We start from the raw sequence: 23,584 nt of genomic DNA, 5'->3' as shown, positions 1-23,584 counted from the left end.
TCTGGGAGCAGCACACTACAGCACAGCCAACGCTGCCCTGGAGAGCCACAGATCCTTCAGGCCCTCCTGCAGCCCCAGGGGCAGAGGAGTCTCCTCTCCGTGGGACATCTGAGGGAGAGCTGCTGCTGGCTGAGCTGCTGCACTCAGCTGGGCACTTTCATGGCCCCTTGAACATCTCCTTCCTTCTCTGCCCGTATCTCCAGCTGGGCAGCTCAGCAGCCACGGCTGTGGTGTCCAATGCCCATGATGCCAGCATGGCAGACACAGGAGGAGCTGCTGGCAGTGCCTTGCCTGCACTGCTGTGCCCTGGCAGGGTGCAGCAGCCAAGCTGGCACTGCTCACCTCTGGCACTGCTGGGTTTTCTCAGCCCCACCAAGCCTGCCTGCTCCCCTCGCAGCCCTGCACAGATCTGGGTGCTCTGGACCCCAGCCTCCTGCACTTCATCCAGGTGGCCTTTGAGGAAGCTGATGGTGGATCCTCAGCTGAAGGCCAGCACTGAGCCATCCTGTGTGACACAGTCTCAGAGGTGCAGAAGTCCCTCTTAGCTCATGAGCTTGCTCTGGTGGTTAACCACTTGGAAACACAGGCCTAATGGTTTTAATTTGTCTTGCTTCCATTTAACCCCTTCCTATTATCCCATTCTTTGCCAGACTAAAGAGCCCTTCAGAGGCTGCTGTCTCCTCCTGGTAACCATCCCACTCCTGCTCTGCTTTTGGAGGAGCTACTGAGCCTCTCAGTGCCTGGTGGAAGGGCATCTCCATGGCTCTGGGCCCAGAGTGGCTGATGCTACTCTGCAGTATGCTCCAGGGCTCCTCTCCGGGACCCTCAGCACGGGGCTCAGGGTGGGCTGCTCCGTGCAGGCAGCTGGCAGGCAGCTGGCAGACCTCTGCCTGCACAGCAGCCAAACTCTGCATTTAACCTCTTGGTTCACCAGCACAGCCTCCCAGGCACCCCCTTGCTGCTCCTGGGTTCCCAGGCTGTGCCAGTAGGGAGGCTGCAGAGGGGCTTGGACAGCCTTAGACCAACGACCAACATTAATGGGATGGGCTTCAGCAAGGCCAAGTGCCAGGTCCTGCCCCTGAGCCACAGCAGCCCCAAGCGACGCCCCAGGCCTGGGGCAGTGTGGCTGGAGAGCTGCTGGCAGAAAGGGCTCTGGGGGCTGAAGGGACAAGCAGCTGAGTGTGAGCCAGCAGTGCCCGGGGGCAAGGAAGGGCAATGGCAGCCTGGCTGGGAGCAGAAACGCTGTTTCCAGCAGGGGCAGGGAGGGGACTGTCCCCTTGGACTCGGCTCTGGTGAGGCCACAGCTCGAGTGTGGTGTTCAGGTTTGGGCACCACAGTACAGGAGAGATGTGGAGGTGCTGGAGCAGGTCCAGAGGAGGGCAGGGAAGCAGTGAAGGGCCTGGAGAATAAATCTTGTGAGGAGCAACTGGAGGAGCTGGGGATGAGTAGTGTGAGGAAGAGGAGGCTGAGGGCAGACCTCATTGATGTCTACAGCTACCTGGAGGGACATTTTGGAGAGGCTGCTGCTGGGCTCTGCTCACAGGTAACTGGAGACAGAACAGAGGCAATGGCCTCGAGCTGAGGCTGGGGAGGTTTAGGTTGGACATCAGAAAAAAGCTTTTCAGGGAGAGAGTGGTCAGGGGCTGGAGTGAGCTGCCCAGGGAGGTGCTGGAGCCCCCCAGCCTGGCTGTGTTTCAGGGTGCTTTGGATGTGGCTGTGGTTTAAGGTGAACCTTGCAGAGCAGGGCTCTGGGTTGGGCTTGGTGCTCCCGAGGGGCTTTGCCAGCCTGGCTGTGCCTGTGCCTGTGATTTCCAGCCCTCTGCTAGCTGCAGCTGCAGCAGGCTTGGCTCTGAGTGCTGCTGACCTGTGGTGCTACCACCTGAGAAACACACTTAGAGCCTGAGCTGGCTTCAGCACCAAACCAAGGCTTCTCCAGCCACCTCCAGGTGCAGAGGTGGTGCTCAGGTCAGACTGGCTCCATGGACCTGGCAGATGATCTTTGAAACCTCTGAGGCTTTCCAGGCCAGTGTCTTGCTCACAGGCAGGCTGCACCCAGCCCTAACTCAAGGCAGCTGCAGCCACATGTGGCCAAGCCTTGCAGATCCCTGAGGATGGTGACACTCAGCCTCTCTGGGGATCTGTCTCAGCTCTTCCAAAGTCCATCCTGAGCTTCTCAAGAGGCAGCTCGTGGCTGCTGTCCCTTCCTGTACAATCTGGCAGCACTGTCAGGGGCTTGGCTCTGTCCTCTTTTAACTGCCCTGCACAGAGCTGGAGATGTGCTTAGGGTTCTGCCTGGGTTCTCCACCAGCTCCTCCATCTGAAATCTCCTTCTACCAAAGGCTGAGCACCCCTCAGCCACAGCTGCATCCCTCCACCCTTCTCCCAGCCAGGCTGCAATCCTGCCCTGGTGCCTCAGGAGACAAGAGATGTAGAGGCTCTGCTGGCCTGACAGAGGCCACACCGAGATCTATCAGTGCTCCACAGGTCCAAAATGCCAACAGCCAGCCAGAAAATGCCACCACTGTGACACAGCCCCTGGGGGCATCCAGCGTGCCCAGCTGCTGTGTGGGGTTGGCACAGGGGCTGAGGATGTCTGGGCAAGAAGCTGCCCTGAGCAGCCAGTTGCAGGCAGGGGTGGGACACACAAGTGAAGTGTCCTAGCCTGATGTCACAGGTCAGAGGATGTCAGGGGTCAGAAGGCACCTCTGGAGATGTCCCAGTCCAACCCTTCTGCCAGAGCAGGACCATACCTACTGCAGGTGGCACAGGAACACATCCAGACAGGGCTGGAAAGGCTCCAGAGAAGGACACTCCACAGCCTCTCTGGGCAGCCTGTGCCAGGGCTCTGGGACCCTTACAGCCAAGAAGTTCTTGCTCGTGTTGAGGTGGAAGCTCCTGTGCTGCAGCTTCCATCCACTGCCTCTTGTCCTGTGCCAGGGCACAAGTGGGCAGAGGCTGTCCCTGTCCTTGTCCCTTCCTGACCCTCAGCCCTCAGCTATTGATAGACATTGCTCAGATCCCCTCTCAGCCTTCTCCTCTCCAGACTAAGCAGCCCCAGGGCTCTCAGCCTCTGCTCATCAGCAGTGCTCCAGTCCCTGCAGCATCCTTGTACCCTCCCTTGGACTCTGTCCAGCAGATCCCTGTCCCTCTGGAACTGGGGAGCCCAGAACTGGATGCAATATTCCAGGTGAGATCTCACCAGGGCAGAGCAGAGAGGCAGGAGAACCTCCCTGGATCTGCTGCCACACTCTGCTGAATGCCCCCCAGGACCCCATTGGCTTCTTGGCCACCAGGGCACATTGCTGCCCATGCAGAACTTGGTGCCCAGCAGCACTCCCAGGTCCTTCTCCCCAGGGCACATCACCTCCAGAAGATCAACTCCTGCCCTGTACTGGTGCAGTTTACTCCTTCCCAGGTGCAGGACTCTGCACTGATCTCTGTTGAGCCTCATCAGGTCCCTCTTTGCCCTGCTCTGAGTCTCTCTGCATGGCCTCACAGCCCCAGATCCGCCAGGGCTGACCCAAGCTGGAGCCACTGGCACCCAAGGATGGGAACTCTGAGGCTGCTGAGTGCCTGGCAGGAAGGAGGCAAAGGAAATTCAGTGGTGACAGAAGGGAAGCAAAGCACTCCGGGGCGGGCAGAGAGCCCCAATTACCCAAGCACCTCGGTGGGCACTCAGTTAGCTCTTAAGATACAGGGAGGAGATGCAGGCAGCAGCAGTGATAATGCTCTGCAAAAAGCAGCTCAAAGCTCATTCATCATCGGGAGCAATGAGGAGCTGCAAGGAACTAAGGAGGGAGCCTGGTGCAGCCCAGGAAGGTGATCACAGCTCGGCAGGGAGCCCTGCAGGGCTGCTCATCTCGGGCAAGGTCAGGAAGCAGGTGATGGGAATGCCTGGGGATACAGAGCAGCTTCCATATGGAGAGGCCATCAACTCAGCACCTTCCAGGCGAAAGCAGCTCCCAGGGAGCGGTCTGGAGCCATCGGGGGAGAGCCAGGAGCAGGAACAGATTGCCTGCAGTTCCCTGCAGCTGGCAGGGAAGTGGTTTTTAGCATGGTGCACAAACACAGTGCACAACTGACTGCCAGGGACACGACAACGGGGACAGGGGGAGCAGCCCTTGTCACTCTGCCATGGCTTCTGCCTCCTCCTGCCTGGACTTGACAGGTTTGGAAGCCAGTGGGTGCCAGGGAGCCTCCACAAGGGTCAAGTTTTCCACCTGCACTCGTGCTCAACATGTAGGAAGCTCTCTCAGGCTCCTCCTGGATCTGTTCCTGGGTCTGCCTGGACCAACTGCCTAATGTTGCACTAAAGAGTGTGGGCTCTGTCCCTGGAGCCCCAGAACCTCACCAGAGACCCACACAAGTACTGAGGTTGGAACAGACCTCTCAGATCATCACATCCAAGCACTTGTCTAGAGCTCACAATCCCACTACGGGTACCACACCATGGACTGTGCCCCCAGAGCTAAAGCACCCCATGATGCCACCCCCAGGGCCATGGACTGTGCCCCCAGAGCTAAAGCACGCCATGATGCCACCCCCAGGGCTGTGCCCCCAGAGCTAAAGCACCCCATGATGCCACCCCCAGGGCCAAGGACTGCCCCCAGAGCTAGCACATCCTGCAGCCATGCCCTGCAGCAGCGTCTCTGAAGCTCTGCTCCCTGCCCTGGGGGTGTCTGTCCCTGTCTGCCTGCTGCCACCATATGGCTCCTACTTGCACCCTGGACTCGCTCTGGGAGGCTGCTCCAGCTCCTCCGTGGGCCTCCAGGAGCCTTGTGTGGAGCAAGAACCCCCCCAGAACAGAGGGAAGGTGTCCAGAGAGAGGCTGTTTAAGGGGAAAGAGCTTCTGGGCTCCCCACCTGAGGGCTGTTTCCCTTCGTGCTCAGCCCAGTGCTTAGTGCTGGCCAGGGACCCGGAGCTGCAGCATGGATCTGCCAGGGCAGGGCAGTGCCAGGCTGTTTGTAGCTCCAGGAGGATCTGGGCTCCCCTCAGCACTCTCCACTCTGATTTAACAACCAAACACTCCCGTGGCAGGCAGTGCCCTGACCCCTCCCGAGGAGACCACTGGCACCTGAAAACAGAGGAGCCATGGCCCTGGCCACAGCAACTGAGCCTGGGAACAGCATCCCAGGGGCCTGCAGTGGCTGCTGCCTGCTCCTGTGCCAGCCCTGACTGCTTTGCAAGGCTTGGGTGAGCTCCACTTGGCTGCCTCTCAGTTATCCAAGCACAAAAAGGAGGGGACTGGCTCCAGGTGGTTTCAGCTCTTTCTTCTGAGCATGGTTCAGTGGAGAAGGCTCAGATCTGGCCAGGCTGGTGCCACTCCTGCAGCGAGGAGAAGCCAAGGCACAGGCATGAAAGGCCACGGCCAGGCCAGCAGAGCAGCCCCCAGAGGGACCCATGTGGAGCTCACAGCCCTGCTCTGCTCCGTCCCACTGCGGCCAAAGGCAGGAGCCACCTCCTCTGCACCCAACACCTCCACTGCCACCTTCACACCTCTGGCAGAAGCCCTAACCCTATCCCTGGGCAGGGCAGCACCCAGCACTGCTACACCCTGAGGCAGGGATGGCTGGACAAGGACTCAGGATACAGGCAGGGATGGCTGGACAAGGACTCAGGATACAGGCAGGGATGGCTGGACAAGGACTCAGGATACAGGCAGGGATGGCTGGACAAGGATTCAGGACACAGGCAGGGATGGCTGGACAAGGACTCAGGATACAGGCAGGGATGGCTGGACAAGGACTCAGGATACAGGCAGGGATGGCTGGACAAGGACTCAGGATACAGGCAGGGATGGCTGGACAAGGACTCAGGATACAGGCAGGGATGGCTGGACAAGGATTCAGGACACAGGCAGGGATGGCTGGACAAGGATTCAGGACACAGGCTGGGATGGCTGGACAAGGACTCAGGACACAGGCAGGGATGGCTGGACAAGGACTCAGGATACAGGCAGGGCTGGCCGGGCAGAGACAGGAGAGAGCTGGAGGTGGGCAGTGGAGGGCTGCATGCAGGCAGGAAAGGCTGGACACAGGCAGGCAGGACTGCTCCAGGTTACCCTTGCAAAGTCTCTGCCGCACCTCAAGACACCCCAGCAGGCAGGGCCGTGCCCCTCCTCCTCCTCCTCCTCAGCTGCTCAGGAGCCGCAGTGCCGGCAATAAAGAAGCTCTGTGCGTCTCCAGGGAAGCGGGACTCGGCGAGGGGCACAAAGCCTCCCGCAGCTGTGTGTTTGCAAACAACCCAGCCGAGCTGCGGAGAGGGCTGAAAGCAGTAATTGTCTTTAATTAAAGGAGGTTGGAGGCATCTCAAGCTTTGACAAAAGACATTTCCAGTCTGCTAGCAGCTCCAGCACTCATCGCTGCTGCAGCCACAACCCGGCCCGCAGGTTCAAAGGCAGTGACAGCGTGGCACTGCACACGGGCTGCAGCTGCAGCGGTGCCAGGGCACTGCCACACACACAGAGGGCATGAGGGACCGAGACCTGCACACTGCACCCCAAGGGGGATCCAGCAAATCAGCTCCCAGCAGCAGAAAATACCTGGGACACAGACAAGCCTCAGACTTCACACACCGGAGCTGAGCCAGCTGCAGCTGTGCCAGGAGCCAGCAGCTGTCTGGAAGGATTCCTGGCGGCAGGTCTCTGTCCAGGGGTGGCAGCTCTGCCACAGCTGCTGTCTCACTCCTGTCCTCACCTGCCCTGATCAGCCTCCTCCCACGGCACCCACAGCCATGGCGCCTTGCTAGGGAAGCAGCAGGGCACACAGAGGTGATGCCCACACGGAGCTGATGCTCAGGAGGTGATGCCCACAAGGAGCTGATGCTCCCATGCAGCTGATGCCCACACAGAGGTGATACCCACACGGAGCTGATGCTCAGGAGGTGATGCCCACACGGAGCTGATGCTCACAATGAGCTCATGCCCACACAAAGGCGATGCTCATACAGAGGTGATGTAGAAGTGATGCTCACACAGAGGTGATACAGAAGTGATGCTCACAGGCAGAGGCTACAGCCCAAATGCCAAGAGTGTTGCTGCTGCAGGTCCTTCCAGGCTAACTCATCAATCCTGGTCATTAACAAGCAACCTGGCTTGGTATGAACACTCCTACCTCTGGATGCTGCCCTCCCAAAGCCCCCTGCCCACCTTGCTCTGAAGCAAGCTCAGGTACCAAATGACCTCTTGCCTGCCTGTGCTCCATGCTTCAGGGCTGAAGCTTCCCGGGAGAGGTGAGCTGCCAATGCTGCTTCCTCCCCCCATCCGAGCTTGCTTTGGCCTTCCAGCACATAGGTGTGCAGGAAACCACAGCTCTGGTTTCCATGGAAACCTCATCTCAGCCTCCCCCCAGACGCCTGCAGCAGCGCAGCAGTGGTCCCAGTGCCCTGCTACCCCATCCCTGCCTTGGCAATGTCCTCCTGCTCTCCACCAAAGCCTTTCTGCCCCCTTCTCATGGCAGCAGCCTGGTGTCAGGCAACCCAGCCTGGAGGGAGGGCTTGTGCTGCCAGAGAGATGTGCTGTGCAAGCCTCTCTTCCTTAGGCTGAGCAGCACAACTGCACTTGCACCCAGCCTGAACATCAGAAGCCTCTGCTCAGCTGTGCACCTTCTGCTCCAGCTGCTTCCCACTCCCATGCCCACACTCTTCTCCCAGGTAACAAGTGGCAGAAAGAGAGGGAATGGCACCAGGGGAGGTCTGGGCTGGATGTGAGGAGAGATTTGTTTCACTGAGAGGATTGTCAGGCACTGGCACAGGCTGCCCAGGGAGGAGTGCCCATCCCTGGAGATGTTCCAAAGCCATGGAGATGAGGTGCTCGTGGATATGGCTTAGTGGTGGACTTGGTGGGGTAGGGTTAATGGTTGGGCTCAAAGACCCCAGAATCAGAGAATGGTCTGGGCTGGAAGGGCTCCCAGAGGTCACCTGGTCCACCCCCTGCAGTGAGCATGGACATCCTCAGCTAAGACCTCCAAAGTCTTTTCCAGTGTAAAGGATTCTGTGATTCTGTGATCTCTGCCCTGCAGCTGGCAGCAGCAGCAAACCAGCCCTGGCAGGTGGGCAAATCCCTGCCACAGTCCCTGCCAAGGTGCACCCAAAACCACCACGGGGGCAGAGTGTGCTCAGCCTGCGTGTGACCTGCCTCTGCCCCGGGCTCGGCACGCCCTGGGGCAAGCACCAGGCACAGGGGCAGGTCCGTGAGCAGCTTTCAGCCTGGGAGATCCTGGAAAGAGCAGCCAGGCTCCAATTCATGAGAAACCAAAACCAACTGGGACTGCTTCCAGCTGAGGCAGGCAGCAGAAACCTTTCCAGAAGCAAAAAGCAAACAGCCCAGCCCCAATTACAGGGGATGCTGAAGACACACAGCCTGGGACTTGTCACCCTTGCTGCACATCAACCCCACTCACAGTGGCAACACAAGCAAGCACGGTGGAGTTCCTGATGCTCCATCAGCACAAGCAGTGGCTGAGTCTGAAGTGTGGCCTCTGCCACTGTCAGCCCCACAGACCCTCTCCAGGTCCTCAGGCCAGCTCAGGAGTGGCTGCAGCTGCAAGGCTGAGCTGGAGAAAGCCTGGGGATTGTTCTTCCCATCTCTCATTCTTCAGTCAGTGCCACAGGTCCATCCTAAGGAGTAAACTGAGAGTCTAACACCAGCACTGCTGCCTGGGTCAGTGTCCAAGCTGGCAGAGCTGACAGCAGTGAGTCCAGCCCCTGCCAGAGCAGGAGCTCCCAAGGCACATTTCTCCGCTGGGCACAGTGACTCCACTGCCTCCCTGGGCAGCCTGCTCCAGTCCCCTGACCACTCCTGCAGGTCACAAATCGTTCCCCATGCCCAACCCAAACCCTCCCTGGCACAACTTCAGGCCATCTCCTCCTACGGCAGAAGAGCACAACCCCCACATGGCTCCAGCCTCCTCTCAGGGAGCTGCAGAGAGCAGTGAGCTCTGCCCTCAGCCTCCTCTTCTCCACACCAAACACCCCCAGCTCCCTCAGCTGCTGCTCCCCAGCCCTGCTCTCCAGGCCCTTCCCCAGCTTCCTTGCCCTTCTCCGGACCTGCTCCAGCTCCTCAATGTCCTTCTTGGGGCGAGGTGGTTCAGGGAGCTGGTTCAGAAGCTCTTCTGCTTGTAGATGTGTCTCTGCTGTGGCCACAGCCCACCCAAAGCACAGCAGTGCTCTGCAGCTCTGCTTTCAAGCAGCTGCTGGTAGCCAGCACGGGGCCTGCCAGGCTCTGCCCCTCCTGCCAGGACTCTTCTCTCTGGGCAATGTTTTTGCCTTCCTTTTCCTGAACACCACTTCTGCAGATGCCAGGCAATGGAGGTGAGGAAGCCTCAGCCCCACCACAGAGCACAGATGCACAGGTTGATGGTCAGGCTGAGAGGGACCTCAAAGCTCACCCAGCTCCAACCCCTGCCATGGACAAGGACTCCTCCACCAGCACAGCTGCTCAAAGCCTCATCCAACCTGGCCTTGAACACCCCCAGGCAGGAGGCAGCCACAGCCTCCCTGGGCAGCCTGTGCCAGGCTCTCACCACCCTCACACTGAAGCTCCTCCTCAGCTCCAGCCTAACCCTGCTCTGCCTCAGCTCCAAACCATTCCCCTTGGCCTGTCTGCACACCTGATGCAAAGTTCTCCTCCTCACAACTGCTTCCTGATGCTGCCAGCCCCCACCCAGGCCTGGGTGCTCATTCAGTCTGCTCCCCAGCCTGCAATCCCTGTGGACTTTTGCCAGCTCCAAGCTATTTTCAGGTCTCTGGAAGCTTGTTCCACACACACAGCACCAGCTGAGCCATCAAACCCTCTGCTGCCACTCCCCAGCCTGTGTAGGGACTTCTACTCCTGCTTCCCAGTGACAGGTGATGGTTCTGAGGCACATGGGAAACAACAAAGGATTTCCCTGGAGCTAATTAAGCTCAATGATGGCTTCCAGATCAGTTTTGCTGCAAGATCTTCACCTCAGGCCTCTGGAATACAACCACAGTGCTCTGAGTGTCAGCATCTGACCCCAGACCCAGTCCTCCACAGCTGCCTGAGGTCCTCCACAGCTGCCTGAGGGTACCTTCCCCAGTCAGATCTTCTAAATCATCCCTTGGCTTTGGCCCAACTCACAGAAAAACCTCAACTGAAGGAAAAAACCTCCTCAAAAGCAGCATTTTATCCAATTCTCCTCAAGTTAGAGATGATCACAGAACCACAGAGTGGGTTGGGTCACTCCCTGAGACCCTCAAAAGTCCCTCCCCAGCTTTTTTTTGTAGCCCCCTTCAGATCCTGGCAGGCCACAAGAAGGTCACCTGGGAGCCTCCTCTGCTCCAGCCTGCACAGCCCCAACTCTTTCAGGCTGTGCTCACAGCAGAGCTGCTGCAGCCTCTGAGCATCCTCCTGGCCCTGCTCTGGACACTCTCCAGCATTTCCACAGCCCTCTTGTCCCAGGGGCTCCAGACCTGGATGCAGGACTCCAGGTTGGGTCTCAGCAGAGCAGAGCAGAGGGGCAGAATCCCCTCCCTGGCCCTGCTGGCCACACTGCTGCTGCTGCAGCCCAGGCTCTGCTTGGCTCTCTGGGCTGCAAGTGCACACTGCTGGCTCCTGCTGAGCTTCTCCTCCAGCAGCACCCCCAAGTGCCTCTCCTCAGGGCTGCTCTCCAGCCTGGCACTGCCCAGCCTGGATTGGTGCTTGGCATTGCCTCAACCCAGCTGCAGGACCTTGCCCTTGGTCTAGTTGAGCCTCCTGAGCTTGGCTTGTGCCCACCTCTGCAGCCTGCCCAGCTCCCTCTGCATGGATCCTGCCCTCCAGCCTGGCTGCTGCAGCACACAGCTTGGTGTGGGCAGCAAACCTGCTGAGGCTGCACTCAGTGCCTCTGCCCATGGCACCCACAGAGATATTGAACAAGACTGGTGCCAGGACTGATCCCTGAGGGACTCTGCTTGTCACTGGCCTGCACTTGGCCATGGACCCATTGAGCCACTCTTTGGGTGTGGCCATCAAGCCACTTCTTCATCTATCCAGTGCTGCACCCCTCAAACCCCTGTGGCACCACCCTGGAGACCAGGATGTGGTGTGGGACAGTGCCAAAGGCCTTGCTCAGGGCCAGCTCAATGCCTTCAGTTGCTCAACCCTCATCTATGAATGCTGTGACCTGTTCCTAGAAGGCCATCAGGTCTGCCAGGCAGGATGTGCCCTTGCTGCAGCCATGCTGGTTGCACCCAGTCACCTCCTCACTGCTCTCCTGTCTCAGCAGTGCCTCCAGCAGGATCTGCTCCATGACCTCCCTGGGCACAGAGGTGAGGCTGCCTGGCCTGGAGCTCCCCAGCTCCTCCTTCCTACCCTGTTTGACAGCGGCAGTTCTGTTTCCCCTTCTCCAGCCAGTGGGGACTGCCCCAGGCTGCCAGGGCTTTGGGATAGAACAGAGAGGAGTTTACAACCTCATCTGCCAGCTCCCTCAGCACCCCTGGGTGCATCCCCTCGGGTCCCATGGACTTGAACACTTTCAGGTTCTTCAGGTGATCATGAACCTGATCTTCACTTCTGATGTGCAGCTCTTCCTGCCAGCCCTGCCATTATCTTCCATGGCTCCAGCAGTGTGGCTGGAGGCCTTTGCAGTGAGACTGAGGCAAAGAAGTTGTTGAGAACCTCAGCCTTGTCCATGCCACTTGTGACCATTGCACCTGTTCCCTCTCTGAGGGGCCCAACCTTGCCTGGGCTTATTTTGGCCAGCAATGTACCTGCAGAGGCTCCTGGTGTTGCCTCTGACTTCCCTGGCTAGCCTCAGCTCAAACACTGCCTTGGCTTTCCCAAGCACATCTCCAGCTGCCATCTCCTAGCTTGAAACCATCACTCCTCATCCCCTCACTCCCAGCCCTTGTCTGAAGTCCCTCCCCAGCGCTCCTGGAGCCTCTTCAGGTCACCAGGGCCCCCTGGAGCCTTCTCTGCAGGCTGCCCAAGCCCAACTCCCCCAGCCTGGCCACCCAGCAGAGCCCTGCCAGCACCACTGTGGCCTCCTGGCCCTGCTCCAGCAGGTCCCTGTCTGTGCCCAGCACTCCAGAGCTGCCCCAGCACTGCAGGGGGTCTCAGCAGAGCACAGCAGAGGGAGAATCCCCTCCCTGCCCTTCTGCCTACACCGCTGGGGACCAGCCCAGGCCAGGCTGGGGCTGGGCTGGCAGCACTCAGTGCTGGCTCATGGTGAGCTTCTCATCACCCAGCACCTCCAAGTGCTCCTGCACAGGGCTGCTCTCCATCCACTGTCTGCCCAGCCTGGATCTGTGCTTGGGACTGCCTGGGCACAGCTGTAGCATGCTGAGGCACATTCCTCCTGCTGCCCCAGGAAGCTTCAGTGCTAACAAATCACTGAATGCAGCCCCCTGCCCCCTGCCCTCTGAGCACCTGGAGCCAAAGGGAAAACCCCAGGGTAGAACAGCACATTCCCTGCATCTGATGGCAAGAAGGGGTTAAAACCCTGGAAGCCTGGGCCTGGATCCCAGCTATTCATTCCAGGTCCTAGTAATGTTTACCACTTTTCTTAGAAAAGGGAAAAAAAGGAAAAAGGATAAAGAAGACAAAAAAAACAGACAGAAAGAGAAGAAAGGGAGGCCTAGGAAGGAGGAGAGGCAGGAGGAGAGGCAGGGGCTGCTGCCAGGGAGCCCTTCCCCACTCCAAGGGCGTAGCCAGAGCAGGAATGTGCTCTCTGGTCCAAAATGCTGTTTCATCTGCAAAACGCAGCCAGGGGCAGAGCTCTGCACTGGTGCAGACATCAGCTCCAGGAAAGTCTCCCTGTCACAAGGCTGCTGGCCCTGCACCACCAGAGCAGATGGAGGGGCAGAGGGGACATCGTTCTCTGTCCAACAGAGAGCTCTCACCTACCTTCTCCCATCTTCTCTCCAATCCCACAGTGAAATGCCAGGGAGGTGGGGAAGCAAGGGCAGGGATGGGGCAGCAAGGACAGGGATGAGGGAGCAACGACAGGGATGGGGCAGCAAGGACAGGGATGGGGCAGCAAGGGCAGGGAGGGGGCAGCAAGGACAGGGAGGGGGCAGCAAGGACAGGGGTGGAGGAGCAAGGACAGGGGTGGAGGAGCAAGGACAGAGAGGGGGCAGCGAGGACAGGGAGGGGGCAGCAAGGACGGGGTGGAGGAGCAAGGACAGGGAGGGAGCAGCAAGGACAGGGAGGGGGCAACAAAGACAGGGAGGGGGCAGCAAGGACAGGGAGGGGGAAGTAAGGACAGGGAGGGGGCAGCAAGGACAGGGAGGGGGCAGCAAGGACAGGGATCGGGGAGAAAGGACAGGGATGGGGGAGCAAGGACAGGGATGGCACAGCTAGAACAGGGAGGGAGAAGCAACGACAGGGGTGGGAGAGCAATGAAATGGAGGGGGCAGCAAGGACAGGGATGGGGCAGTAAAGATAGGGATGGGGCAGCAAGGACAGGGAGGGGGCAGCAAGGACAGGGAGGGGGAAGTAAGGACAGGGAGGGGGCAGCAAGGACAGGGATGGAGGAGCAAGGACAGAGAGGGGGCAGCGAGGACAGGGAGGGGGCAGCAAGGACAGGGAGGGGGCAGCAAGGACAGGGAGGGGGAAGTAAGGACAGGGAGGGGGCAGCAAGGACAGGGAGGGGGCAGCAAGGACAGGGAGGGGGAAGTAAGGACAGGGAGGGGGCAGCAAGGACAGGGAGGGGGAAGTAAGGATAGGGAGGGGGCAGCAAGGACAGGGAGGGGGCAGCAAGGACAGGGAGGGGGCAGCAAGGTGTCCTGAAGCAGGAGGGGGAGCAGCTGCATGGCAGCAGAGCTCGAGCACAGCAAGGAAGGGCTGAGGCAGCAGCTGGGCACAGTGGCAGTGCACAACTCCACCATGCCTCCCTAAGAAGTCCTGGGGAGGGCAACCAGCTCCACCAGGAAGCTCCCAGGAGGTTTTGCTGGATTTCAGGCCTCCCTCTCTCCTCCAGCACAAGGGACTCATGCCCTGCCCACACTCAGAGACGAGAATCTGCTGCTCCCCTCCACACTTCTCGTGGTTTGCTCTTGCACAAATTATCTTCTGCAGCCTGCTGGGGTCTTTCCTATGCCTTCACAGCAGGGCTGGGAGTGCCCTGCAAGGCTCCTGCTGTTCACTAACAACACTCATGCTCTGGAGAGCCTCATCTCCTCCCTTCCTCTGCAGAGAAGACTTCTGTGGAAGACCTCAGCCCATCCCTCACCCTGACAGCAAAAAGAGAAGGCAGCTCTCACTTCCTTTGCCTGCTGCTGGCCATGCAGGTCTAGTCCCTCAGAAGCAGCACCTCCTGCTCTGAGCTGTCTTGTCCACCAGGGAGACCAGGCAAGACGTCAGCAGTAGATGTCTTACCCCACCCCTGGACCACCTGTAACTATCCTTGCAAGCTCAGCATCTCTTGGGCCTTCAGACTGCCAGAAAGTAGATGCCTCAACCCAGCCCCCACCTGGCCCCTCCTGCTCTGTCAGCCTCCCCCTGGTCTGACCTCAGCCTTCAGGAGGCCGAAGAGCACCCAGCAGTGTGCAGAGAACAAGCTGGCATCAACTCTGACTCCAGGAATCCCAAGAAGCTGCAATCCCCAGCCCAGCCTTAAGTGGATTCACAACGTGAAGGGGTCAACGAGAAGCAGGAGGGAGAAGAATCAAAGCAATGGAAAGAAAGAGACATCCCAGACAGAGAGGGAGGAGAGGGAGAAGCCCAAGGAGCAGCATCCACAATGAGATGGGGCCATGGCTGGCTGGGAGCATTCAGATTGTCAACAACCCTGCAGAAAAGGCAGAGAAATCCCTGCCTGTAGTTGGGGAGAAGCCAGCTGATGTCATCAGCTTGGAGGACGCTGGTGGAACACTTTCCATTCCAGCAGGAGCTCGAGATGTTAAATATCAGCTCCTAAAGTTAAGCACTGTTAACTCAGCATGTCAGGATGGCACCCACCCAGGAGCTCCCACGGAGAGGGCAGAGGGAGCAGGGCACAGCTGAGGCCGTGGGATGCTCAGAGGTGCTGGGGAAAGCCTCCTGCCAAACCAGGCAGCCTTGGCTATTTTAGGGCTGCTACTGCAGCCTCACTGCCAGCTCCAGTCTTCAGACAGCACATCACAGCGTGGGGGGGGTTGGAAGAGACCTCCAGGGGTGACCTCACTGCTGTCTACAACTACCCAAAGGGAGGCTGCAGCCAGGTGGGGTTGGGCTCTGCTGCCAGGCAACCAACAGAACAAAGGGACACAGCCTGAAGCTGTGGCAGGGCAGGTTGAGGCTGGATGTTGTTAGGAAGTTATTGTCAGAGAGAGTGATTGGCATTGGAATGGGCTGCCCAGGGAGGTGGTGGAGTTACCATCCCTGGAGGTGTTGCAGCCAAGCCTGGCTGGGGCACTGAGTGCCATGGTCTGGTTGGTTGGGCAGGGCTGGGTGCTAGGTTGGGCTGGAGGAGCTTGGAGCTCTTCCAAGCTGGTTCATTCTATGAGTCTATGATTCCAGAGACCATCCACTCCAACACTCCTGCTAAAGCAAGACCAACCAGGGCATGTCACACAGGAACACATCCAGGCAGGTCTTGAAGATCTCCAGAGGAGGAGACTCCACAGGCTCTGTGGGTAGCCTGCTCCAGGGCTCTGCCACCCTCACAGTGAAAAAAAAAAGGGTGGAAGGGAGGAGGGAAGAGTGGCACCCACCTGCGTGCAGCTATGGGACACACAGCAAGGCAGCTCAGCCTGGGGAGGGTTCTGATGCAACGTCCAAAGTGGCAGGGAGAAGTACCAGAGTGCAGCCACACTGCTCCCTCACAGCAGCTGGAATGCTGCTCCGGAGCTCAGGGAGGTTGCCCACACCGTGGGACACGCTCAGCACATAGCTCAGAGCCTCTGCAGGGCAGGGCTGCTCCTGCTGCAGCCAGCAAGGCTGGTCCCTGCCTCTGGGTTGTCCAACGCTGTTATCATCCACAGAGTCCCAGCACAGAGCTGGCTGGCAGAGAGCCCCAAGCTCTCCCAGTCCCACCCAGTACTGCAGGGTCACCACTAAACCATGGCCCTAAGCCCCAGGCCCACACAGTGCTCAACACCCCCAGGGGTGGGGACTGCAGCACTGCCCTGGGCAGCCCATTCCAATGTCTGAGAACCCTCCCAGGGCAGAAACATTTCCTGGCATCCAGCCTGAGCCTCCCCTGGAGCAGCCTGGAACCATTCCCTCTGCTCCTGTCCCTTGGCACCAAGCAGCAGAGGCTGCCCCCTCCTCACCCCAACCTCCCTGCAGGCAGCTGCAGAGAGCAAGGAGGTCTCCCTCAGCCTCCTCTGCTCCACCTGCACCCCCCCAGCCCCCTCAGCCCCTCCTCAGCCCCAGCTGCCCCAGGCCCTGCTCCAGCCTCGCTGCCCTGCTCTGCACAGGCTGCAGCCCCTCAGTGTCCTTCCTGCAGTGAGGGCCAGAGCTGAGCACAGCACTCGAGCTGTGGCCTGCCCAGTGCTGAGCACAGGGGATGGGCACCTCCTGGCCCTGCTGGCAATGACCCATGAGAACATCCAGAGCCTTCCCAACACCTCAGCTGATGCCATGGAAGCTGCAGCGTGGTGCACACCGAAGCTGAAGGGTTCCTGTTGCAGAGCTGTGCATGCACGACAAGGAATGTGCTCTGCACAGGGCTGATCACACCTCCAGGGGCAAGGACCTCCAGGGCCACGGCCCTGATCTGCTCCCAGCTGATCACTGCCCATGGTGAATCTGCTCCAGCAGTGCTCAGGCTGGGAAGAGCCAAAAACCTTATCAGAGGACCAAGGGCCAAGGATGACTCTTGAATAGGCACAGACAAAGCAGTTGTGGTCCCTGAGGTACAAGAGCTAGGTACAGCCTGGAAACCTTCTTACACCAGCACTGGCTGTGTCTGCTGCAGCTCACCCAGCAGTGCTCCCTGCAAGGACTTCATCACCCCTAGGGTCTTCTAACTCATGGCTGGGTCCAGCATCCCAGTGGAGGCCCAGACCCAAAGCAGGCATGGAGCTGAACAGCCTCTCACACACTGATGAGACATGAGTGTAAGACAGCTGGGACAGAGCCTGCCCCAGCACAGCAGAGAGCTGCACAGCCCTGCCAGCCCTTGGCACATACCTGCCCCACTCTGACACCATGCACAGCACAGCTGGGGCAGATCCCCACTGCCTCCCACACCTTTAGAGTGAAGGAAACTCTGAGCCCATGGCAGGGGGTTGGAACTGGATGATCTTTAAGGTCCCTTCTGACCCAAGCCATTCCATGACTGAGTCCTTGCCATGTGCACACCACTGCTGCTGCAGCCACAGCCCCAGCACGCAGCAGGCTGAGGGCAAATCTGCTGTGCTGGAGCTCAGAACAAGATGAAAGCACAAGCAAGGAAGGCCCTCATGAAGTCCACCTGTAGGACCCACATCCAGCGGGCACAGCCCTACCAAAAGCTACCATCCAGTCCTGCACAGGCTGAGACTGGGATGCCCTAAGTACCAGCCTGCCCCAGCAATCACCCTGGAGGGCACCCTTCTCCCTCTAGACTTGGGCTAGGAGCACCCAGCTGGGTTGTTGGTGGAACTGGGCTGTGGTGTTGCTTGACAAGACCAGCACCAGGCTGAGTGCTGGAGCTGTGTTAGGGCTCCCATGTCCTCTCTCCTGGCTCTGCTGCCCAGGGAAGGAACAAGAGGAAGGCAGCGCAGGCTCCAAAGGGGACACACTATTGACCCCTCAGGCTCTCCACGGGGGTGGCTCAGCTCCACCTTGAGCAGGAGACAGGTGGCAGCCCAGATCTCCTACACACCACCTAGGTGAACAGGTTCCTCCTCTTCCCAGCACACCACCAGCTCCTCTCCTCCCCACAAACACCTGCGACCCTGAGGGACGGTGGCAGACGTCTCTGACAGCAAACCAGTGTCACAAGCAGCTCTGTGGGGCAGACCCCATCCCTGCCACCACAGCAACACCTCCCTGCACTTCGCGCTGCAAGGACACAACAAAGAGGAGGCTGCTGCGAGCACCGTGACCAGACGCATGGGCAGATGCCCTCCAAAGATGGAGAGGAGCTGAAGGCAGGCTTGAAGAGCTGGGACCAGCCACCCCTGAGCAAACAGAGACCCTGGCAGGCAGCGCTTGCCTCCGTCCAGCCCAGGCAGGGAGCGGCAGCACAATGACTGCCGCGCTGCGGAGCGGAGCCAATGCGCTCGGTGTGCTGCATGGGAGGGACGGGCGGGGTGAGGGGGAGGCAGCAGACAAAGAACAGGGAGATGGAGAAAAAAGAGGCAGGCAGGGAGCAGGGGAAGGTGAAGCCGACGAGCGGGAGGATGGGGCTGGGGGAGGTGCATGGAGCCCCTCGCAGCGCAGCCGAAAGGAGCCGAGGAGCGAGCAGAGCAAGGGGGAGCAGGCAGGCAGCCCCTCGCAGGGCCCTGCGGGGTTGGCCATCAAGGCCCAGCGAAATGAAAATCTCTTAACCACACAGAATTGTTAACTGCTCCCAAATCCTTTGTGCTGGGGCTGCGAGCTTAGGAGAGCTTAAGCTGTTAGATGCATGAACTTCCTCCATAAATATCCCCTGCACACTGCCGGGCGCAGGCTCGCAGCGACGGAGCCACCCGAGGAAACCAGCAGCTCCTGCCAGTGCCTCCAGCTGCACCCAGGGGCAGCCACTGCTCGGCGTGCCCTTGGCCGCTGGGACCCCTCGGCAGGGCAGGAACAGTGAGCCACAGCCCCACGCTCCCCACCACAGCCCGCTTGGGTGTCTGAGCCACGCAAGAGCACTCTGCCTCCAAAGCCAGCTCGGATTTGCTTTTGTTTTGCTTCTGGAGAGGGGCCCAGATTCCCTCCCGCCCCTGCGAACAGGAGAAACCTGCCGGCCACATGTACGAGCGAGCCCCCACACCACGGCTCGGCCGCGGGGAGCGGGGCGAGGCGCTGGGGGGAGCTGGGCAGGATGCGCCCTGCTGCAGCCCCTTCCCCAGCTGAGCCGGGCAGGAGAGCCCCTCCTCTGCCGGGCCACGTCGGGGTGGCCAGCCCCTTCCCAGCCCTCTGCGGGGCTCACTGTGGGGGCTGGGAGAGGATGAGGATGCTAAATCTGTCCTGCCAGCTCCACGGCTGGCTCCGCTCCCAGCCCTCACTCCTCTTCTGAGGGCTGCTCGGGGAAGCTGGAGGGCGTGACCCAGCCTGGCACAGCCCTGGGGTCCCATCCCGCCCTGACGGAGCAGCTCCGCACGGGACGAGGAAGGGGAAGGCGAAGGGGAGGGAGAGGGGAGGCAGGGCAGCCCCGGAGCCAGCCGCCCCTCGGAGCCGGTGCGCTGCGGCCGCCGTGATTGATGAGGGCGAGGAGCGCGGGGCCGGCGCACGCCAGCACCGGCTGCGGCAGCAGCTGCCGAGGCACCGGACCTCCCAAACCCTGCTGCTGCCGCACACACAAAGGCGAGCCCTGGGCTCCCCCTCCTTGCTCGCTCTCTCCCTCCACCTCGGCCCCCCGCTCCTGCCCGCTCTGCCTCCCCTCCCGGCCCCTCCAGCTCCGTACACGGAGCCCGGGGGCATACGAAGGGACCGTCCCTTGGCCGGGCAGCCCCGAGAAGCCATCAGAGCATAGAGCTGGGCAGGGCTGGCTCCGCGCGGGAGGAAGACACAGGCTGAGATGGAAAAGCTGACATCAATCACTTGGCTTGCTGGAGGTGCTGGGAATGCTCCGCTCGAGCATGGCGGAGCAGCCGTCCTGCCACGGCCTTGCCCACGCTGCGCTGCAGCAGAGCTTCCTCCCTGGCCCCAGCCCCACCACTGCCCCTGCTGCCGCTGGAGGACGCTTGATCGCTCCCAGCTCGGTGCCAAGAGATGTTCAGTGCCCCAGTGAGCTCCAAGCACAGGTAGGAAGTGACACCCACCTGCAGCGCGGTGCATAGGCAGCCCAGGCACCAGCAGGAGACATGGTTTGACCTCCAAAGGGACCATCCAACCTTCAGGCCAGAAACTGTCCCTTCCCCTCTTTGCAGTGTCCCTCTCCCCACCAGCAGCACCTCTCCTACATCTGCCTGATATTGCCTGGCTACCTCCTTCCACTGTAAGACAGGAGGAGGCAGCTCCTTCCTTGTGCTCTGCAGTAGCCACCAACCGCTCCAGACCCATCTGCTGTGTGCTGATGCCACCGAAGCTGTGCTGCGATTCTGACACTCGGCCAGGACAGGGTAGAGTCTTCTCAACTGCCCCAAGACCACACACACTACAGAGTCCCTTGACATCTCAGAGCCATGCACGGTCATGGTGCTCAGCTGCTCTCAGCAGATGCTCCCAGAGTCTGTCTTTGAATATCTACAGGAGCAAGACAACATCTACAGGGCAGCAGACCTGAGTTGAGGGAGCTCAGGGACCAGACTCGGAGGTTGCCATGCTGGAGAGCCTGGGCCTGAGCAACACATGACCATGTCCCACCCTGGGTCACCACGAGAAGAATGCTGCAGTGAGCTCGCTCCCTCTTGCCACATCATCTTTGGGTACCTGCACTCTGCTCCCCTCACCCCAGAAACATTTCAGCCCACACCAAGGGTGCAAACCAAAACGAAACCAGCCCTTCGGTTTTGGGAGGTGACTGCAGTGACATGCACCATGGCACACACAGGTGTGCCCCTGTGAGACCCGGGCAAAACAGAGGGCACCAGCAACAGGCCAGCATCCCTGGACCTGGTGGCTCTGAGGACACAGAGGTAATGCTGAGCCTCTGCTATGGATAAATGACCCCCGGGCAGGAACTGAGGATCTGAGGAAGGACTCAACATCCACAGATGTGCTCCTCTCCCACCCGTGCCCGAGGAGGTCACTCCTGGTAGGCTAGTGCAGATGCCAGCTGAGAGTCCCAGCTGCAAATCCCCACTTGCAGCAGCAGCAGCAGCAGGGCCAGCGACAGCCAGGTGCGCGCGGGGCGAGGCCGAAGGCCAGCGGTTACCTCTGCAGACAGTTCCGTTCTCCACCGACTCGTATCCTGCCCGGCACATGCAGCGCCCGATGGGCACCAGCCACTCGCCATCCCCGTTGCAGTACAGCTTGATTGGCACATCCACCTCCTCCGCGTTGGCGATGCACGTCCCCCGGGCTGCCACCAGCGAGGTGCTCTCCGCCCCCGAGAGGGTTTCCTGGAAGACAGCCCCGTTCTGGATGACGCGGGGACACTTGCGGTAGAAGACCCTGACGGCAATCAAGGACATGCAGCCCCCATAGTCCTGGAAGGCCAAGTAGAAGCCGCTCTTGGAGACGGGCCCGAAGCTGCGCACCTCAGTGTTGATCTTCATCACCCGCCCACCGAGGTCCACCTGCGAGAAGCTCTCGTCAGCAGCGATCGTGTCCACCTTCATCCAAGGGTTCTCCATCCAGTTAGGGAAAGTCTTGGTGGCTGAGTCAAAGTCCGACTCGAAATAGTACAGGTTGAAAGTCTCCTTGCAGGAGCCAGGGACGTTGGGGATGCTGCTGCAGTCGCGGACAGAGAACTTCATCTCGACGTGGATGCGGTGCGCGCCGCGCCGGCGGATGTACTTGGTGCGCAGCCAGTTGTTCTGGCTGGACTCGAAGACGTTGCACACCTGGTAGGTGCGGATGGTGTTCATGTTCTCGTCGTAGCCGCTCACCTCCTCCCACTGTCAACAGGACACACAGAATCAAAGGGCTGCTCCCAGCTCATGTCCCCACACCCTCCTTGCTTCCCCCCGACCCTGTCATCTGCCAAGCTCTGCCAGGCCCAGCACCCCCACGTCGTGCCCATCCCAAGGGGCAGCTCCACCGGTGCCCAGCACCTCGCCCTGGCACAGCTCCAGCAGCACCCTGTAAGCACCCTGTACCTAGATGCCTCTGCCCCGCTCCAGCAGGTTTTGACCCATGCTGTGCACCAGGCAGGCTCCACACTGTGGGGAGGTGACCCAAGCCCTCAGCAGAGCTCAGGGCCAGCTCACTGCCAGCAGCACCATGCTCCATGCCCGGATTTATGGTAGAGCATCTCTGCCAGCAGGGAGGGCATGGCAAGGCCGTGCACAGCCTCTGCAGGCAGTAATGTCTTTAGCAGGGGCTCCTGCCTGCAGCAGAGCCTCCCAGCAGAGGAAAAGGATTCCTTTAGCAGATGTGCTCCCACTGCTGCTGTCACAGCCGTGGTAGACAGGACCTGCTGCCTCAGGAGCACAACCTGCACCAGATGCAGCCTGAGGGGTGGCCAGCAGGGCCGTGGGCTAGCAGCCAGCAGCCTTGCCCTCGAGGAAGCTTTATGGGAGCCTCTCTGACCTCAGGGAGATGCTGGGTGAGATCCTGTTGGCAGCCCTCATCCCTTCCAAGAGCCAACATTCTTTGGGGTCCCTCCCGCAGGTGTGTGCAGGTCTCAGCCCCAGCTGTCCTGAACTGGACCTGCTGTACATCCTGCAGGCTGTGCTAACAACCCTCTCAGCAGGACAGCTCAGAGCTGGCACACTTCCCCACGGGGCGCTCAGCCGAGGTGCCCTCAGACTGACTAACATCTGCCTGCCAGCTCTGGAGGATTCTCCAGACAGCTCTGGGCTGGTGTGACACCTCCTGGCCCTGTCCAGCTCCTTGCCCTTTACCCAGGCTGGTTCTTTCCAAATGGTTCAGTGCTTGATGTTGTCTCTATGCTTAGTAGGATGGGAGACTTTGGGGAAGGTGATGCACCAGCAAAGGGCAGAGCAGCAGCCTGTAACCAGCCAACACTTCTCTGTGGTAAGCACCGAGGGGAAAGGGTCTTTTTTGGGAGGAGAACCTTTCACTTGGCTCCCCAGGGCACCTCTCCCCAAACCCAGCCCTTTCTGGCAGGCAGAGCCTCTCCCCAGGCTGCCCCTCCCCAGCCACAGCACCCTTGTGACACTGGCAGGAGGGAGCAGGGTGCAGCTGGAGTGTGACACAGTCCCAGCCAGCTGGAACAGCTCAGCAACTTCTTCATAGAGCTGCTCAAGTGGAAGCTGAGCTCTTTCTCGTGGACGTGAAACTGTGAGCACAGCCCTGCCCTGGAAGCAGGACCATGACACCCAGGGCAGGGTGGCAGCACCTCCTGGGTCCAGCACCAGTGCCAGGACCAAGGTCTGCAGGGAAAACCCTGCAGAAGCAGAGCACTGCCAGCTCCTTGGCCTGCAAACAGCCTCACAAGGGCATCCAGGACCACATAGGGAGGCCCAGGAGATGGAAGACAGATTGCTCCTCGCACATCAAGGCTAAGAGCCCAACAGAAGGCTGTCAGGGAAGATCCCCAAACAGCTCCAACCACTTCTGACTGGCAGTGGCTGCAGATCTGCTGCCATGGCTGGGGGAGGAGGAAAGCATCCCCACAGAACACAGGCAGCATCTGCTCCATTTCCAGAAATAGAAGTCTTGTACTAGTGGCAAGCTGCAGGACTTCCCCAGTCTGGGGGGCACCAGTTGGGAGGGGCAGGAAGAAATTGAGGGCAAGACACAGGGAAGCAATTCCTGCCCTGCCTCTGCCCTGGCTCTCCCTCACCTGGACTCCTCTTGCCACCTGCTCTCAAATAGCACCTCAGCCACTATGGGCAGGGGTGCCCAGCACTGCCCCATCCCCACCCACGCCTGCATGGTCCCCAGAGGGGACTCAGGACATGAGCCTGAAGAACTCAGTCCTGGCCAGGCAGGAGCACGGTGCAAGGAGAGTCTGCA

General features: G+C 60.0%; 1 protein-coding gene across 2 annotated transcripts in view; it reads right to left on the bottom strand.

Annotated features, from left to right (window-relative positions):
- The window catches only part of EPHB2 (EPH receptor B2), a 152,598-nt gene that overhangs the window by 78,313 nt on the left and 50,701 nt on the right, over positions 1–23,584 (bottom strand). For both annotated transcript variants that reach the window (XM_064172341.1, XM_064172342.1), the window contains exon 3: positions 20,874–21,558. In XM_064172341.1, coding sequence (XP_064028411.1) covers positions 20,874–21,558 — 685 coding nt within the window. The remainder of the gene's footprint in view (positions 1–20,873; positions 21,559–23,584) is intronic.

Source organism: Pogoniulus pusillus, chromosome 36, assembly GCF_015220805.1.
Source record: "Pogoniulus pusillus isolate bPogPus1 chromosome 36, bPogPus1.pri, whole genome shotgun sequence".
Classification (NCBI taxonomy): domain Eukaryota; kingdom Metazoa; phylum Chordata; class Aves; order Piciformes; family Lybiidae; genus Pogoniulus; species Pogoniulus pusillus.
This window is presented reverse-complemented; position numbering and strand designations above follow the sequence as displayed.